We start from the raw sequence: 18,588 nt of genomic DNA on the forward strand, positions 1-18,588 counted from the left end.
GAGTTATTAATCCTTAATAAAGTTTGATTACCTTGGAGTAAAGGTCAAATACACCTCCTGGTTATTTTAATTTGTTAAAAAATAAACTGGGGCCTGTTTGACTCATTTTTTTTTTTTTAAATTAATAAGGTGTTTTTATTTACAAGTGCAGGTTGGTTGATTTATGTGACCGGCTTCAAGGGCTTTACTTTTTTAGTATAAGAATAGATGTCAGGGACTGGGCAGAGGAGGAATGGTAGAGTCCGCCTCCCCAGCCTGACCCTTCCAGAGAAGAAGAAGACAGTTCAGAATTACAACAGGGGTTTGAGGGAGGTCACAGGTCAGGGGAAGATGAGGGCGAAAGTTGGGAAATAATGGGAGAGGAGGAGGAGGAGGAAGAAGAAGCACCAAAGGGGCGACAGTTGATGGACTCAGTGTCTTTAGAAAGCATTCCAGACCACCCTCTCCCAGAACCTGACAAGCCTTGAAAGTAGGAGAGCAAAGAGCTCAAAGGCAGAGGACACTTGTCAGCGCCCGTAGCTGTGACACATGAGAGAAGAACAGGGGTGGACACTAACTCGGGGGAACACCATGATTCCAAGCGGCTCCATTCCCAAGCCTCTCTCTGTGAATATTGAATAAAAAGCAGTTGGTAAGAACTTTCCCTTCCCTTATCCATTCCTGGCGTCCTGCCATGGGGGTTGGGTCTTCTGCCGCCTAACAGCTTGTGAACTAATCTGATTTCTGTGTGCTACATCTTGACGCAAGGACTTGGTTCAAAGACGGGCCTCCCTTTCTCCTGCATCTTCCAAATCGCTCCTTTCAGCATCCATTAGAAAAAGATCCTGTGAACGGGGAGATTATTGTTGTGCACATCTATGTTTTGAAACTTCTGTGTCTTGTTTTAGATATTCCGTGTCAGACAACGGATCTCTTCATATACATTCAGCACATGTTACCGACACGGGGCGCTATCTTTGTATGGCAACCAATGTGGCTGGCACTGAGCGCAAGCGAATTGACCTGCACGTCCATGGTAACTATGCGCTTCTACAGATAAGCATACGAAAGAAGAGTATATGTGTTAACAGTCTCATTTCCCTTCATCTGAATAAATGAGATTGCTGGTCTTTGTGTTTGTTTGCTGTTTCTCCCAATGCCATCTTCCAGATAAAATCTGTCATCTGTATCATGAACATGTCAGTTTGCATTTCTTGGTGCAGAAAGTATTGATCTGATGTGTAGAGATCTTTCCTATTCTAATTAATTCAAAAGGGTTCTGGAAGCTTCTCTGTGTGAAAGAAACAAGCAGAAAGGTCCTGTTTGGGTTATTCCTTCAGAGAAGCCAAGTACAGCTGGTTTAAACTGGCTCTGTTATCTCTTTCTGTCAAGGTCATGTTGACTATAAAAGTAGGGCCAGAAGGAGCTTGGGTTTTACTTTTTTCTATATTTTAAGTTGTATTCATTCAACTTGTTTTTATTATTGCTTGTTAGCCGCCCTGAGCCTGGCCTTGGCTGGGGAGGGCAGGGTATAAATAAAATGTATTATTATTATTATTATTATTATTATTATTATTATTATCTCCTCTCTTTCCCACTCTGTGGTGTTCTGTATAAAGTATACAGTGGTGCCTCGCAAGACGAAAAGACTCCATTCTGTGATTCTCTTCGTCTAGTGGTTTTTTCGTCTTGCGAAGCAAGCCCATTGACGGATTAGCGGATTAGCGCTATTAGTGGCTTTTAGCGGCTTATCGGCTGATCGGATCAGCTCATAAGCGGTTTAGCGGCTTAGAAAAAGGGGGGAAAGGAAAAAAACCCCGCAGGAACTCGCAAGACATTGTCGTCTTGCGAAGCAAGCCCATAGGAAATTCATTTTGCGAAGCACCTCCAAAACGGAAAACTCTTTCGTCTAGCGAGTTTTCCGTCTTGCGAGGCATTCGTCTTGCGGGGCACCACTGTACTTAGTGTTAAGGTTTATTTTTATTATAAGTTATTGTAAGTTAAAGTTAAGTCTGCTGCAACTGGATTTCCTATGGAATGTATTGGATTTGTGACCATGATGCTCATTTGCCTTCAGTGGCAGTAAAGCTCTGCTGGATGAGATACAATTGCCCCTGGTCTATTTTTTTGGGAATCCTGCAATGTGTTTAAAGCTTTTGCTCTGCTGACTATACATTGGAGTTCTGCTCTGGATCAATATTGAGTAGAATTCCATGACAGAACATTCCCTGCATTCAGATTGTTCCTTATCAGAACCTTGGTAAAGACTGATGTGTGTGCATGTGCTTTTCCCCACTAGTTCCTCCAACTGTTGCTCCAGGGCCTGGCAACATTACAGTAACTGTGAATGTCCAGACCACCCTGCCATGTGAGACCACAGGGATCCCTAAGCCAGCAGTAATTTGGAAGAAGAACGGACACCTCCTTAATGTGGATCAGAATCAGAACACATTCAGGTGATATATGCTATCTCTGTTGTTTGTGTTGAGCCATTAGTGCATGGGTAGGCAAACTAAGGCCCAGAGGCCGGATCCGGCCCAATCACCTTTTAAATCCGGCCCGCGGACGGTCAGGGAATCAGCATGTTTTTACATGAGTAGAATATGTCCTTTTATTCAAAATGCATCTCTGGGTTATTTGTGGGGCATAGGAATTCCTACATTTCCCCCCTAAAATAAAGTCTGGTCCCCCACAAGGTCTGAGGGACAGTGGACCGATCCCCTGCTGAAAAAGTTTGCTGACCCCAGCAGATTTTAGATTTAGATTTAGATTTAGATTTAGATTTAGATTTAGATTTAGATAAATTTATTGTCATTGTCCGTATATACACAGTATACACAACAACGAAAATCAAACACCCACCCAAAGACCGGGTTCACATATACATTTGCACGTATCTCCGAACTCTCATCCTATTTAGACATAATCTATAAAACATAACATAATCCAGAATATAGCATGACCTATTAAAAACATAACATAACCTAAAACCTATCTCATTCCTTCCACTCCCTACTTACTAAACCTTGCAACTGGCCCTGAGATCATTATTTAGTGCAATCAGAGCTCTTGGATAGAAACTATTCAGAAGGCGTGTGGTTCGTGTTTTCATTGTCCTATATCTTCTGCCCGAAGGCAATAGTTCAAAGAAGTTGTGAGCAGGGTGGGTGGGATCTCTCAGAATATTATGTGACTTCTTCAAGATGCGAGACGTGAAGATCTCATCCAGGGTTGGTAGTCGGAGCCCAATAACGTTCTGGGCAATTTTAATTGTTCGCTGTAAAGCTTTTTTATCCGTTTCAGAGCTGCTCCCATACCACGATAATATACTATAGGTTAGGACACTCTCGATGGTACTATGATAATAGGACAGGAGTAGGTGCTGGGATAGATTCAGTCCCCTGAGCATTCTCAGGAAATACAACCTCCCCTGCACCTTCCTCACAACCATATTAACATTTGCAGTCCATGAGAGGTCCTCCGAGATATAAATGCCCAGGTATTTAAAACTACCAACCCTCTCCACTTCCTCGCCATTTATGTGCAATGGTAACAATACACTTTTCTTTCTCCTAAAGTCAATTATGAGTTCTTTGGTTTTTTTGGTGTTAAGCATAAGATTATTTTCTTTACACCATTGAATTAACCCCTGTACTTCTTTCCTATAAGCAGTCTCATCGTTCTCACTGATGAGCCCCACCACTGTTGTATCATCCGCAAATTTGATGATTGTGTTGGACTTATACAGTGGGGTGCAATCAAATGTGTACAGAGAATAGAGAAAGGGACTTAGCACGCATCCTTGAGGGGCTCCTGTGCTTAATACTAGAGTAGAAGAATAGTAAGGTCCCATTCTCACTGTCTGCGGCCTATCAGTCAGGAAATTCCTTACCCACAGACAGATCTTCTGATGTATACCCAAGTTGGTCATTTTAAGAAATAACCTGTCTGGCAGAATTGTATTGAAGGCAGAACTGTAGTCCACAAACAACAGCCTTGCGTAGGTTCCCTGTCGTTCTAGATGACTCAATACAGTATGGACGGCGATGGAAATAGCATCATCAGTAGATCTGTTTCTTCTGTATGCAAACTGGAACGGGTCTAAAGTGGATGGAAGACTAGCCTTAATATAATCTAGCACCAATCTCTCAAAACATTTCATAACAACAGATGTTAAGGCTATTGGTCTATAATCATTGAGAGATACCACCACTGACTGCTTGGGGACTGGCACTATAATCGATGTCTTCAGGCAGGTAGGGACATAACCCTGCAACAGGGATAGGTTGAAAATGTCCGTAAATACGCCGGCTAATTCTGCAGCACAGTCCCTAATAGCCCGTCCCATGATTCCATCCGGTCCAGCTGCCTTCCTGATGTTAATGCTCCGAAAGGCACGTTGTACGTCACAGGTCTGTAATAAAAGTGGTTGTCTATCAGTAGTAGTTTCTGATAATGTGCTGGTGGCCAATGCTGTAGTGACGGTAGTTCCAGTTCCCTCCTCAAAGCGGCTAAAAAATTGATTCAGTTGATCAGCCAGGTGCGCACTGCTGCTAGCCAATTCGTTTTTAGTATTTTGCCCTGTAATTTGTCTCAAGCCTTGCCATACTCGACGAGGGTCGGAGCTCTCAAAATGTTTTTCGATCCTCCGGCAGTACATAGCTTTGGCGTTCCTAATGCCCTTTTTCAATTTGGCTCTAGCTTCTCTATACTGCTGCGCATCACCAGAGTGAAAAGCAGCATTTCTTGCCTTTAACAGAAGATACACATCCCTGTTTAGCCAGGGCTTGTTGTTAGGGAACACCCGTATTTGTTTGGTGGTAGTGACAACATCAATGCAGCTTTTAACGTAAAACAGTACTGTTGAAGCATATGTGTCCACATTATTCTCCTCAAAAAGCGACCACTCGGTGCTCCGAAAGCAGTCTTGGAGTTGCTCAGATGCACCTACTGGCCACACTCGTATCTCTCTAGTTGATGGTCTAATTCTGCGTACGAGAGGTCTATATGATGGTATCATAAGTAAGGATATGTGGTCTGACTGCCCCAAATTGGGCAGGGGCATTAGTGCATACACTGCACTTTGTAGCGAGAAAACCACAAAGTGCTCATTCAGTATGGATTTTGGCAATGGGGAATTTATATTTTCCCATTTATCTTGTATTTGAGAATTGCCTAGACTCAACCCAAACAATTGCAACAGACCCTTCATAAAAGGTATTTCGAAGCAATTGGTCACAGTCTTTGGCAATGCTTTGTGTCTCTTACTCTTATTAGACAGCTTAATAAAAACTGCCTTGTCAAATTGCTTAGAATTCCTGCAGCAACTTTCATTCAGAAACTTCATTATGAAAGTGCATTTTACACCTCGGCAATGTTAGATGGCAGCTGCAAAACCCACAGGCTGCTTCTGGTTTCTGAATTATTTGGGGGATGCTTTCGCCTCACATGATGCCAAAGAGCCTGATTCTAAATTCCAGGCAAGGTACTCATGCCTAGGTAGATAAAGAGAAGCCTAGACTCTTTTTTATAAGTTTGTTTTTCTTAAAGACTGGAAAGGAATTTGTTGGGATATTTTAGGAGGTATAGGATAGCCCCTTGGATTGAAAATAAAAGCCAAAAATAATATTGGATTCCAATCTATGTTCTAATGGTTATTTTTAGGTCTGCTTTGCAGCCAATGCAAGGACCTTGCAACACACCCCTGTGTTGCAATATAGACAAGCCGAACAAAATCACACAACACGATGGCCAGTAACAATGGCACTAAACACTATATTAGACTAATAAAATGATCAGAAATTGCAACCAAAGTCTCTAAATCTTTTTCACCAGTCGCGGTAGAATAATTCAAAAGTTCAATATATACATAATCTGTCACCAAATGTCGCCGGAACAGAGTTTCCGGATAACCAATCTGTTTCCTTCAATGCTTCATCAGCCAGTCTTGATCAATTCTTCATCAGCCAGACTTGTATGAATTAATCTGAGAAGGATGCAGTTCAATTTCTTAACAAGCCAATCTTACATGTAAGTAGATATAAACGCTGTAGAAAATATCCTCTGGATCAGTTCTGATGTGATGCTGTAGTCACTGATCATATGAGCACTGATTCATCAAGATTGGCTGATGAAGCATTGGACGAAACAGACTGGTTATCCGGAAACTTTGTTCCGGTGACATTTGGTGACAGATTATGCATATATTGAACTTTTGAATTATTCTGCTGCGACTGGTGAAGAAGATTTAGAGATTTTGGTTGCAATTTCTGATTGTTTGTATTAGTCTTACATAGTGTTTAGTGCCATTGTTATTGGCCATCGTGTTGTGTTATTTTGTTCAGCTAATCCAAGGACCTGAGCAGATCAAAGGATTCCCAGAGGCCACTGATGTCATCATTCTTTTGCATTGATCATGATCAATCTTCATCCCACAAATTGGGCCCGATTCCCACTTCCCTATATCATGACTTCCTACAGCAGGGATAGGCAAACCCCAGCCTGCAGAAGTATCTTGGCCATTGCAGGGGGTTGGACTAGATGACCCTTGCGGTTCCCTTCCAACTCTACAATTATATGATTTTAGGCCGATCTTGATAAGGAGCTGGCCCATGGGGCCAAAAAAGGTTCCTCGCTCCTGTTCTAGGGCCAAGTTATTGGCATGAAGTTGGCAAGGGCCAAATCCAGATCAATTGGACATAAGACTGAATATTCTGGAGCACAATCTGAAATGAATCCTTGGGAACAACGTCTCTAAATCTTTCAACAGAATCTGAATTACTGTGGGATTTGGTAACGCCTGCCCCCTAGGCCAGGGTTTCCCAAACTTGGGTCCCCAGCTGTTGTTAGACTACAACTCCCATCATCCCTGACCACTGGTGCGGCTACCTAAGGATGATGGGAGTTGTAGTTCAAGAACAGCTGCGGACCCCAGTTTGAGGAACATGGCAGTCGAAAATGTCTTGGAGGTGGTGCATGAAACGCTTTGCAGCTTAGTGTCACTACAGTTCGCTTTCACTTTTGAATGTCAGCATTGGGATAGTATTTATTTCAGTAACTTTAGGGACTGTGGCATTTCTACTCAAACACAGCAATGAGTTTAACCCCTTGCTCTTTTTGCAGGCTTCTGTCTTCGGGGTCACTGGTAATAATTTCTCCCATCGTAGATGACACTGCGCTCTATGAATGTATGGTATCAAATGAAGCAGGCGAGGATCAAAGAGCAATTGCTCTCATCGTACAAGGTACAGTATTGCGGCACTGTCAGAACGTCTTCATGGGAGCTCTTGAAACTCTGAGGCCATTGCTGTGCGGAGAGACTGTGTGTCGAGGAAGGGCTAGGAAAGGAGCTTTCAGTTTTCAGCTCTGGGCCCTTCTGATCCATTCAGTTACAAAACCTTTCCGCCTTTCTGCACAAAATAAAGGTCTGTGACGTTAACATATGAGAGTGCTGGAGGTGAAATAGTTAAACAGGTTACCCAATCAGAACCCAGAGGGGTGGAGCCAGACGGACTATAAAACCAGCTCTGGGAGGGAGAAGGGGGGAGTTTGTTGGGAGTTGGGTGGTTTGTTGGAGTGGGAGTGCATTGGGATAGAGTCTGTGGGTAGTTTGAGTTAGTGTAGCAAAATAAGTTGAGTCAGGAACAGTTAGGACCTAGGAAGACAAGTAAATATCTGAGAGGTGGTTTAGTGAGTGAGAGCAGGTAGCGGAAGTTATAGGTCTGGATAGGCAACCCCATGATTGTAAATGACCGATACAGTTTATGAAACCACACACTTGTTAAACTGCAATAAATAAACAGAAGTTTATGATCTAATTTAACCCTGACTGGACACAGTATTGTACCAGGTAGAGCCTGGGTGGTGGCAGAATAAAGTGGTGGCACAGGGATCAATAGACAATGAAACATCCGGGGACCCTGTGTGATCGCCACAGGGTCAAATGACAAGTGTGTCATGAATCTCAGCCCCTTCGGTAAAGCGTGGTGTGCATGTGTTTTGCAAATAGTGTAGCACTCCCAATTCAAATTGGGACACTAGTTTGGGGTGAGGTAGGAGTTCTTTAAGCAATGGCCTCTGGGCCATGCCTACAGTTTCCATTGCCAACATGTGTCCCACTGAAATGAATTCACTAGTTTTTTAGCAAGACAAGTTGAAGGTGAGGAACCCCAGATCTGACTTGGACTTATTGTCTAAGCCAGGGGTCGGCAAGGCTTACCTTTCCTGGGCTGGTTCACTGCCATGGAGTCCCCTCCATGGGTTGGATTGCGGGTGCGCGTGAGTGCGCACGCCCACAATTTCCGGTGCCTGCGTTGGCGCCGATGCGATTTCCAGCACCGCGAAAGCGAGTCCCAACGCTGCACCGGTTTAGCACAGTGCACGGGGACTCGCCAAGCGGGCGGCTCAGTTCAGGGGAAGCTTGGGGGCCGGTAAAATGACGCCCGTGGGCTGCTTGTGGCCCATGGGCCTTAGGTTGCCGACCCCTGGTCTAAGCAAAGGGTTAAAGACTCCCTGCTCCCTCCAGTAGGGTTATAATCTAGATTGAGAGCCTGTTGTTTATAGCTATGAAACAGACTCTTATATGACATGCATTGTATTGTATTGTATTGTATTGTATTGTATTGTATTGTATTGTACATTTTATGTCCCTCAATTTGTTCTTATTCTGCTGGCCATTTACTGCAGTTCATCCAAGATAACATCACAACAGTGTAAATGATCAGCAGTTTTATTTTCCTTTATTTTCCTTACTTCAGTGCCTCCATCCTTGGCAGACGAAGCCGCAGATCTATTGGTAACCAAGTCATCTCCAGTCATGATTCCCTGCAGTGCCTCGGGTGTTCCTTCGCCCACAATCCACTGGACCAAGAACGGAATAAGGCTTCTTCCTCGAGGAGATGGCTACAGAATTCTGTCTTCAGGTTTACAACGATTCTGAACCCCTCCAGGAATTTTATATTCATGTATTTAGGCGTGTTCATGACAACGGGTGGTGTTAAACAAGTCGATCGGCTAGTGCAAGGATTTCTGTTTGTGTAATGGGAGTTTCCTTTCCCTTTCCCCTTCTTGTGCCCTCCCCAGATCTGCTCCGAAGGATTAGGGGCATGGGGAAGGGGTGCAGTGAGAAGAGAGGGACGGGAAGTTCTGTTGTGCAGCCCAAATTCCTTACAGTAGTGGATCTGCTTCAATGAATACTGCTTGCTTTCATTTTCAATTTCTTAAAGGATGCCATCATTTCTGTTTGGGCCAGAGCCTTTGGCTGAGACTGCACATTTTTGTGTCACGTAATTTCCATTTCCAAATACTCGGCTGCCATTTCTCCACTGGAAAGAGGCATCAAGAGGGTGTGATTTGCATAGGAAAAAACTGACAGGAGAGAACGGGGTGCTTAATCTGTCCCAGGCCCAGCTATCATGTCTCTGCTGGTCTTCCTCCCACAGCTGATTTTTCTTCCATCCAGCTTCCAGAACCATTTTTGTGTGCAATGGGAACCCAAGTGTGGAATCCTGCCATGAGAAAAAATGGAGGGGTGGTGAGGTGAATTTGCAGGGGGGAAGTGGGGTTCAGGGTAAACCATCTCTGCCCCCGGCTATCCAAATGAGAAGTGACAGCCAGGCCCTTTAGATATGCAAGTTTATTAGTAACACATCGTTCTAGCCAAGGACTCCAGACAGAAACCGAAATATTCACATGCCTAAGAGCTGCACACTGTACTTTAAACTCCATATCTATTTATTTTTGTTGCTTCCTTTCCATCAGTGCTCTAGTGAACTTTGCTGCCTTAGTCTTGGAATGTAGCTGTGTCCCAAAAGGAAAGAGGGTAGAATAACCTCTTTCTATTACACTGAGCCTTTTCGTTAAAGGAGCCAACGTTAAGGAAGGCACCCATGAAAATGTTTTTGCTCCACTCCCAGTGACCGGTGTCCACTAGCTGGTGTGCCAACTTTCTCAAAGTGCCTGGGAACTGAACTTGAACTGTCTGAGAACTGCAAGGGCCCCTCTAATCACTGTTGAGCTACTGTATTTTTACGTGTATTGGATGAGGTTTTTTGACTCAAAAATCACGTCAAAAAAATTGGGGTCGTCCAATACATGGATAGGGATGCGGGTGGCGCTGTGGGTTAAATCACAGAGCCTAGGACTTGCCGATCATAAGGTCGGCGGTTCGAATCCCCGTGACGGGGTGAGCTCCTGTTGCTCGGTCCCTGCTCCTGCCAACCTAGCAGTTCGAAAGCACGTCCAAGTGCAAGTAGATAAATAGGTACCACTCCGGCGGGAAGGTAAATGGCGTTTCCGTGCGCTGCTCTGGTTTGCCAGAAGCAGCTTAGTCATGCTGGCCACATGACCCGGAAGCTGTACACCGGCTCCCTCGGCCAATAAAGTGAGATGAGTGCCTCAACCCCAGAGTCGGTCACGACTGGACCTAATGGTCAGGGGTCCCTTTACCTTTACTTTAATACATGGATAGTGGAATGGCAGGGGGGGAGAAGCGGTATGCTGCCAGCCATTCGGTTGGCGGGAGTGTGGCTTCCCCCGATGCTGCAGTGAGTGGGGAGCAATCTGAGGGGTGCTTCTTGCCCACAGCGGTGGGGGGGGGGAGAAGCTATGCGCCGCCAGCCAGCCAGCTCTTTGATGAGAGTGCAAATTCACCCGATGCCGCTGTGCATGGGAAGCACTCCCTGGATTGTTTCCCATGCGCAGAAGGCATCGGGGAGGTTGCGCTCCTGCAAACCGGATAGCTGGAGGGAGCGCAAATTCACCCGATGCCGCTGCACATGGGAAACGATCTAGGGAGTGTTTCCTGACCGCAGCTGCGTGGTGGGAGAGGCTCCACAACTTTGGGCCATCTCCCCCCATTTTCTTAAAATTTAGTCCCCCAAAATGGGGGGAAAGGTCTTATACAAGGGGGCGTCTTATAGACGGAAAAGTGCGGTATTCCTGCTGCAGCTTGCATCTTTAAACTTTCCCACCTATTCCTGCAGGTACTATTGAAATTGCTGCTGCGCAACTGGACCACGCGGGGAAGTACACTTGCACTGCGCGGAATGCTGCTGGCTCTGCCCACAGACACGTGACTCTTCATGTACAGGGTGAGGTGGGAACTTGTATATTTCTTGCCTATCTGAAAGTGAACTATCGCCCCAGCTAGGGCTGGAATAAAGCATGCCACTGTTTGAGGCAAACAAGCAAAAGACGCCCGCATTCTCCACCAACACGGCCACTGCCCATCGTACCCCCAGCCACTTGCCTGCTCGCTTTCCCTGCCCAGCAAGCACTTTTCCCAGTCTCAGCGCCACCATGCCATTTTGTAAATTTGGGGAGCTGAGCAGAGACTTGGTTCCTGTTAATTCTCAATTTATTACGGTCAGAGACCAGCTCGAAAAGCGCAACTGGGACAGCTTTCACAAGAATAAAATATACGTGTAAAGCAGTGTACAACAACAGCTTAAAGATTAAAATCTAAGATGAGTGTATGTACACGTAAAGACCTAAAAATTTGGACTACAAATTGTCCCTGACACCCTGGAGGCCGACTTTGACTGTTTTCCTAGCGAACTAATTTGTTTCGGGGGTGGGTGGAGTGGGTCCGGTTTTAAACAGTCATGTTTCCACTTCTGGGACTTCCTCTTTTGGCAGCACTGACCAAAGGCCTGGCCTTAGGGCTCCCCTTCAGGGGCTGCTGCTACTGTAGCTACCACCACCAGTATCAGTCAGTTGCAGCCCACTCCCTTTCCTCTTGCCTAATGGGCAGCTTATCTAGCACCACAAGTGAATTGGAGGTGTCTCCTAATAATAATAATAATAATAATAATAATAATAATAATAATAATAATAATAATAATAAATTTTGTACCCTGCCCATCCGACTGGGTTGCCCCAGCCACTCTGGGCGGCTTCCAACACGTATCAAACATTAAAAACTTCCCTATACTGTACAGTGCTGTCTTCAGATGTCTTCTAAAAGTTGTGTAGTTATTTATCTCCTTGACATCTGACAGGATCTTAGCTCCTGCCCAGTTCCCCCAAAGCATATCAACATCACTTCAGGCATTACATCTGCAGAGATTTATGGGGTCTGGGGAACCTTAGAACAGCATTGCTGGAAAACGGAGGGGATTGTTCCATCTGGCAAGCAAAAATGCTTTCATTGACAGAACAAATGCCTTAGTGTGATGTTGGACTCCACTCTGTGTTAGAATCCTTTAAAATGGGCTTGTTTTGAAATGAGTCATTCTGGGCTGGACTGGGCTTGAAGACAGAGACAGCAATCAAAGATTTTCTATACAGTACCTCTGGTTAAGAACTTCATTCGTTCCGAAGGTCTGTTCTTAACCTGAAACTGTTCTTAACCTGAGGTACCACTTTAGCCAATGGTACCTCCTGCTGCTGCCGCCGTGTGATTTCTGTTCTCATCCTGAGGTAAAGTTATCAACCCAAAGTACTACTTCCGGGTTAGCGGAGTCTGTAACCAGAAGTGTTTGTAACCCAAGGTGTTTGTAACCCGAGGTACCACTGTATTGGCAATGGTTGATCCAACATTAATTAATACATCTACGTATTATAACATGGCTTCCAGTATCTGTGTTTATTCATAACATAGTTTGTGAAATGGGGATATTTTTCTTTTGGTAGGCAACCTGGTAGGGGTATGTAATAATTATTGTAAACAGCTGGATGGACCAGTAATCAGACCTTTTCTGTGCTCCTCTGAATCTTAGAACCACCAGCTATAAAAGTACAACCTGGAACGCTTGACGTCATTCTCAACAGCCCAATTCTCCTACCATGTGAAGCGGTAGGCTCACCACGTCCTAAAATAATGTGGCAGAAGGAAGGGGTCAGTGTTAACACCACAGGTATCTTGTTTTGCTTTATAATTTCCTGTTCTCCTAAGAGCATTTAGCTACATACAGTTGAAAGGGAATTTGTGCTGCAGTTCTGTATCCTAAGAAAGGATATACTTTGAAACATCTCCTAGAGTTTATTCACACATGCGTGGTCATCACTGTGTGGTTGCAGTATCAAGCAGTGCATTCATGTGAAATCTTTCATCTTTATCATTTGCAAAACTTACAAAATTTTGAGCGAGTAGTTTCCAAGCAGAGTGTGGTTAAAATTATAAATGTGGCTGAAATCTATAAAACAATTAAAATCAGATATACATATAGCCGTCATCACCTCACCAAAAACAAAAATAAAATCAATAAAACTTTTTTTTTTTTTAAAGGTAACTAAATCATGTGTCTGAATAGTTTACTGAAACAGAGGTTTCAGGTAACTAAAATAATATAGTGAGTGTACCTGCCCAATGTCTTTACGCCAACGAGTTGCTGTCACTCCAAGGGAACAATTCCTCACAAATGCAGTGCCAGTTTCGCAGATCAAAGTGATTGAATAGTCACATTATGAGGCAAGGTGATTCCTTAAGGAAACTGGTCCCAAGCCATTACGGGCTTTATATACCAACAGTAATGCCTTGAACTTGGCCCAGTAACCAGTCAGAAGCCAGAGCAGATCTTTGGACACAATTATTTTCAGTCAAATCAATGTGCACATTTGCCTACCAGTTACCAAATGTACATATGCTTATATGGAAACCTGTTCTGAGATATGCCTGTTGCACCTCTTAAAAAAAAAACTGAGCGAAAGGAGAGTTCACAACCTTTCTAGTAAACCTATTTCTCCAGCAAACTATTTTTATAGAATCTATAGCAGTCCTAATGTTTCTCTACTACTGTGGTCTTCTTTAATGCATAATGTGCATGTGTTCCAGGGGATAGTTATACCATTCTCCCCAGTGGCAGTTTGCAGATTGCAAAAGCTGCTGCTGAAGATGCTGGAACTTACATTTGTGTGGCTCAGAATCCAGCCGGTACTGCCCTTGGGAAGATCAAACTGAAGATTCAAAGTAAGTTTTGCAGTGAGCTGCAGCTTGTTAATAATATCTGGTGTTATCTTGGAACGTATCTGATGTGCCTCTAGAATAGAGGAGAGCAACCTTTTCTTTCTGTTGAGGGCTGCGTTCCCTCTGGGGTCACACACGGCCTAGTTAAGCATTGAATATGCTCCCACGAGTGGTTGTGATGGCCACCGACCATCGTGGAGGGATAAGGCTATCAGCCATGATTATTAATTAATTATACCCCACCCATCTGAGTTTCCCCAGCCACTCTGGGCAGCTCCCAATCAAGTGTTAAAAACAATACAACATTAAATATTAAAAGCTTCCCTAAACAGGGCTGCCTTCAGATGCCTTTTAAAAATAGGATAGCTGCTGATTTCCTTGACATCTGATGGGAGGGCATTCCACAGGGCGGGTGCCACTACCAAGAAGGCCCTCTGTCTGGTTCCCTGTAACTTGGCTTCTCGCAGCAAGGGAACCGCCAGAAGGCCCTCAGCGCTGGACCTCAGTGTCCGGGCTGAACGATGGAGGTGGAGACGCTCCTTCAGGTATACAGGACCAAGACAATGGCTGTATTCCACCTCCACCGTTGGAGGGGAGAGTGATACTGCACTCAGGCTGTGGTTGTGAGCTAGCCATGAGCATCTGGTTCACCACAATGAGAGCAGAGTGCGGGACTAGATTTCTGGCTCAATCCCGCAGGGCTCTTGGTATGTAATTTGTCAGGGTCAGGAGTCCAAAAGGGGGGCATGGATAGGGGAGGCCACCTGCTTTTCTCTTTCTGCTACCTCCTCTCCCATTTCCCTCCTTCTTGCCGGGAGCTGCATGAAACTTGTGAAGTGACCTTTATCTTCTTAACCTTCCCTAGGAAGTACGTCATTAGAGCCTCAACAAGGGGGAAAAAGAGAACAACCAGGAATACAGTGGATGCTCGGGTTGCGAATGTGATCCGTGCGGGAGGCACGTTCGGAACCCGCAGTGCCATGTCTGCACACGCGCAGGTTGCGATTCGCCGCTTCCGCGCATGCACAAAACGTGATTTAGCGCTTCTGCGCATGGGTTGCGATTCGGCGCTTCTGCGCATGCACAAAGCACCATTTAGTGCTTCTGCGCATGCGCAACCGCCGAAACCCGGAAGTAACCCATTCTGGTACTTCCGGGTTTCGGCACGTCCGTAACCCGAAAAAACGCAACCTGAAGCGTCTGTAACCCGAGGTATGACTGTATAGCTCTCCAGACAATTCCTGCTTTTGTCCCCTGCCCTTGAGAAAAAGAGATGAAATGAAAAATCAGGTGCCTGGTGCACAGTGATCAATAGGGTTAGAAGATGGAGACAGCTTGGGGAAGCAACAGTTTGTGGAGTACCGTATTTTTCGCCCTATAGGACGCCCTTTTCCCCCTCCAAAAATGAAGGGGAAATGTGTGTGCGTCCTATGGGGCGAATGCAGGCTTTCGCTGAAGCCTGGAGAGCGAGAGGGGTCGGTGCGCACCGACCCCTCTCGCTCTCCAGGCTTCAGGAGAGCCCCAGCGCCAGCCCCACAAGGTCGGGGGACAGAGGGAGGCGGAACACCGCCATCCCGCTGTCTCCCGAAGTGGTTTGGAGGCTGACGGCGGGGAGACCACGCCGCCAGCCCCGCAAGCTCCGGGGACAGTGGGGAGGCGCAGCGTGTCTTCCCGCTGTCCCCGGACCTGATCTGAAGGCGGGCGGTGGGGAGAAGAGTGCTTCTCCCCGCTGCCTGCCCCGCAAGCTCCGGGGACAGCTGGGAGGCGCAGCGCGGCTTCCCACTGTCCCCGGACCTGATCTGAAGGCGGGCAGTGGGGAGAAGAGCGCTTCTCCCCGCTGCCGGCCCCACAAGCGCCGGGGGGGGGGAATAATTTTCCCCCCTTTATTTCCCCCCCAAAAAAACTTGATGCGTCCTATGGGCCGGTGCGTCCTATGGGGCGAAAAATACTGTAGTATAGGGAATGTTGTCCCACTGTCTTCTAGCACTGCCGATTAAAACAATTGATTCATTGTCTACCAGTTCCTCCAGCTATCAGATCTCACCCGGAAGAATACGTGGTGGTTTTGGATAAGCCTGCCACACTGTTGTGTGAAGCAGATGGCTATCCGGCTCCTGAGATCGTGTGGCATAAAGATGGACAACAGGTCACAGAGTCCATGAGGCAGAGAATCCTCAGCCTGGGGTCTTTGCAGATTGCCTTTGCTCATCCGAGCGACACCGGCCGTTACACATGCACGGCTACCAACGTGGCTGGAGCAAGCAGCTCGAGCATGGAGCTCACCGTGCTTGGTAAGCAGAGCTGGAAATGGGGAACATGCATTGGCTATTAATCACGGTGGAAGCAAGTATGATGGATGGAACCAGGTTTGGTGGTTCTTCACAGTTTTAATTAGCTGTTCCCCATATCCTCATACAGCTGAAGTTGCCATTCTTTTTTGGTTGGGACTTCACTTGTTTTCCATTTTTGAGCTAACAAAACATGGGTCACAGTAGTGGCATACGTAAATAACCTTTTTGACACCTGGGAATTTCAGTGTGAATTATCCCCAGCAGAAAGGACTCTGGTTTGGGAGCAAAAGTACTTTTAAACATTTCCCCCCAATTCATTATGGATCATTTCCCAATACTCTTTTACCCTTTTGCAAGTCCACCACATAGGAAAGAACATACCCTCCACCTCTTTGCATCTTCAGCACTTATCTGATTCAGTCTTATACTACATCTTAGCAAGCCTGCTCAGAGTTAAATACCATCTGTAAATCAGTTTCAAATAGTTCTCCTTCAAAGAATAACATGCTGTGAACTTCAGATCACTTTTCCAGAGTTTTTCCCACCCAACTCTGTAGATTCCTAAGGACATGTGTAATTAATTGTTTTCTTTCTTTTCTTAAAAAATCTCCCTACAGTTCCACCTAAGATACGCAGTACAGAAGCCCATTACACAGTTGCAGAAAATGCCCAAGTGGTTCTGCCGTGTGTTGCTGATGGAATGCCAACGCCATCCATGAATTGGAAGAAAGAGGGCCAACTTTTAATGAGCATGGTGGGAAAATACACTGCTCTGTCATATGGAGATCTCATTGTGGATAATGCTATGGTAAGCATTTGACTGAGGTAGCCACAGGCTGATAGACATGCAACTTGCCCAACCTGAAAGTGTGTGATTTGTAGGTTTCTTGAGCCAAAGATACCCTGCTATGTTTAGCTGTAGGTAGTCCATGAGTATGGACCCAATGGTAGCATTGTGATATAAGGCTAATACTGTGTTCATTATAGATACAGTGGTACCTCGGGTTACATACACTTCAGGTTACATATGCACACATTGCAGGTGTGTGTGTGTGTGTGTGTGTGTGTGTGTGTGTGTGTGTGTGTGTTAATAATGGCCCTGGAAAGGAGGATGACAGCACAAGTCACACCCTTATGGCTATGGGACAGAAGAAAAAAGGAGGCTGGGTTGTCAGCTGACGGCTCTACTACTAGGAGGATACAGTGGTACCTCAGGTTACAGAGGCTTCAGGTTACAGACTCCGCTAACCCAGAAATAGTACCTCGGGTTAAGAACTTTGCTTCAGGATGAGAACAGAAATTGTGCGGCGGCGGCACAGTGGCAGCAGGAGGCCCCATTAGCTTCAGGTTAAGTGGTGCTTCAGGTTAAGAACAGTTTCAGGTTAAGAACGGACCTCCGGAACGAATTAAGTACTTAACCCGAGGTACCACTGTACATGGTTATGCTTTGCCATGGGACCTTATCCCCCGTTTAAACAGCATCACTCGGAACCTGGCAATGCATTATGTCAAAAAAGAAAGAAATACAGTGGTACCTCGGGTTACATCCGCTTCAGGTTACAGACTCTGTTAACCCAGAAATAGTACCTCAGGTTAAGAACTTTGCTTCAGGATGAGAACAGAAATCGTGCTCTGGCAGCGCGGCGACAGCGGGAGGCCCCATTAACTATAGTGGTGCTTCAGGTTAAGAACAGTTTCAGGTTAAGAACAGACCTCCAGAACGAATTAAGTACTTAACCCGAGGTACCACTGTACATGGTTATGCTTTGCATCACTCGGAACCTGGCAATGCATTATGTCAAAAAAGAAAGAAATACAGAGGTTACAGACTCTGTTAACCCAGAAATAGTACCTCAGGTTAAGAACTTTGCTTCAGGATGAGAACAGAAATCGTGCTCTGGCGGCACGGCAACAGTGGGAGGCCCCATTAGCTATAGTGGTGCTTCAGGTTAAGAACAGTTTCAGGTTAAGAACAGACCTCCAGAACGAATTAAGCTCTTAACCCGAGGTACCACTGTAGCAGGATTCAATTCAGTTGTTGCACTAGTGGAAGAATGAGTTCCACTCACACAGCAGGACTTTTCCACATCCCCACTCCCACCTGGTGTGCTCCCCTAAATCTGCTCTTGGGGGTTGCAAGTTGCTTTGCAACATTTTTGTAGAAAGCAATGAATAAATACAATCAATCAATCAATCAATCAATCAATCAATCAATCAATCAATGCAGCATTTGAAAGCAGAGACCCAATGATGGAGTGATTCAAATCCCTATACAGTGGTACCTCGGGTTAAGAACTTAATTCGTTCTAGAGGTCTGTTCTTAACCTGAAACTGTTCTTAACCTGAAGCACCACTTTAGCTAATGGGGCCTCCCGCTGCCGCCGCACAATTTCTGTTCTCATCCTGAAGCAA

At 45.5% G+C, this 18,588-nt stretch overlaps 1 protein-coding gene across 1 annotated transcript in view; it reads left to right on the plus strand.

Moving 5' to 3' along the window:
- The window catches only part of HMCN1 (hemicentin 1), a 330,831-nt gene that overhangs the window by 267,832 nt on the left and 44,411 nt on the right, over positions 1-18,588 (plus strand). Inside the window, exons 74-82 of the mRNA XM_083506699.1 lie at positions 888-1,015; positions 2,279-2,435; positions 7,102-7,223; positions 8,736-8,900; positions 10,962-11,069; positions 12,699-12,836; positions 13,754-13,888; positions 15,907-16,176; positions 16,794-16,984. Of these exons, the coding sequence (XP_083362825.1) occupies positions 888-1,015; positions 2,279-2,435; positions 7,102-7,223; positions 8,736-8,900; positions 10,962-11,069; positions 12,699-12,836; positions 13,754-13,888; positions 15,907-16,176; positions 16,794-16,984 (1,414 nt within the window). The remainder of the gene's footprint in view (positions 1-887; positions 1,016-2,278; positions 2,436-7,101; positions 7,224-8,735; positions 8,901-10,961; positions 11,070-12,698; positions 12,837-13,753; positions 13,889-15,906; positions 16,177-16,793; positions 16,985-18,588) is intronic.

The sequence above is a fragment of the Podarcis liolepis genome, assembly GCF_965112155.1.
Source record: "Podarcis liolepis genome assembly, chromosome: 6".
Classification (NCBI taxonomy): Eukaryota; Metazoa; Chordata; class Lepidosauria; order Squamata; family Lacertidae; genus Podarcis; species Podarcis liolepis.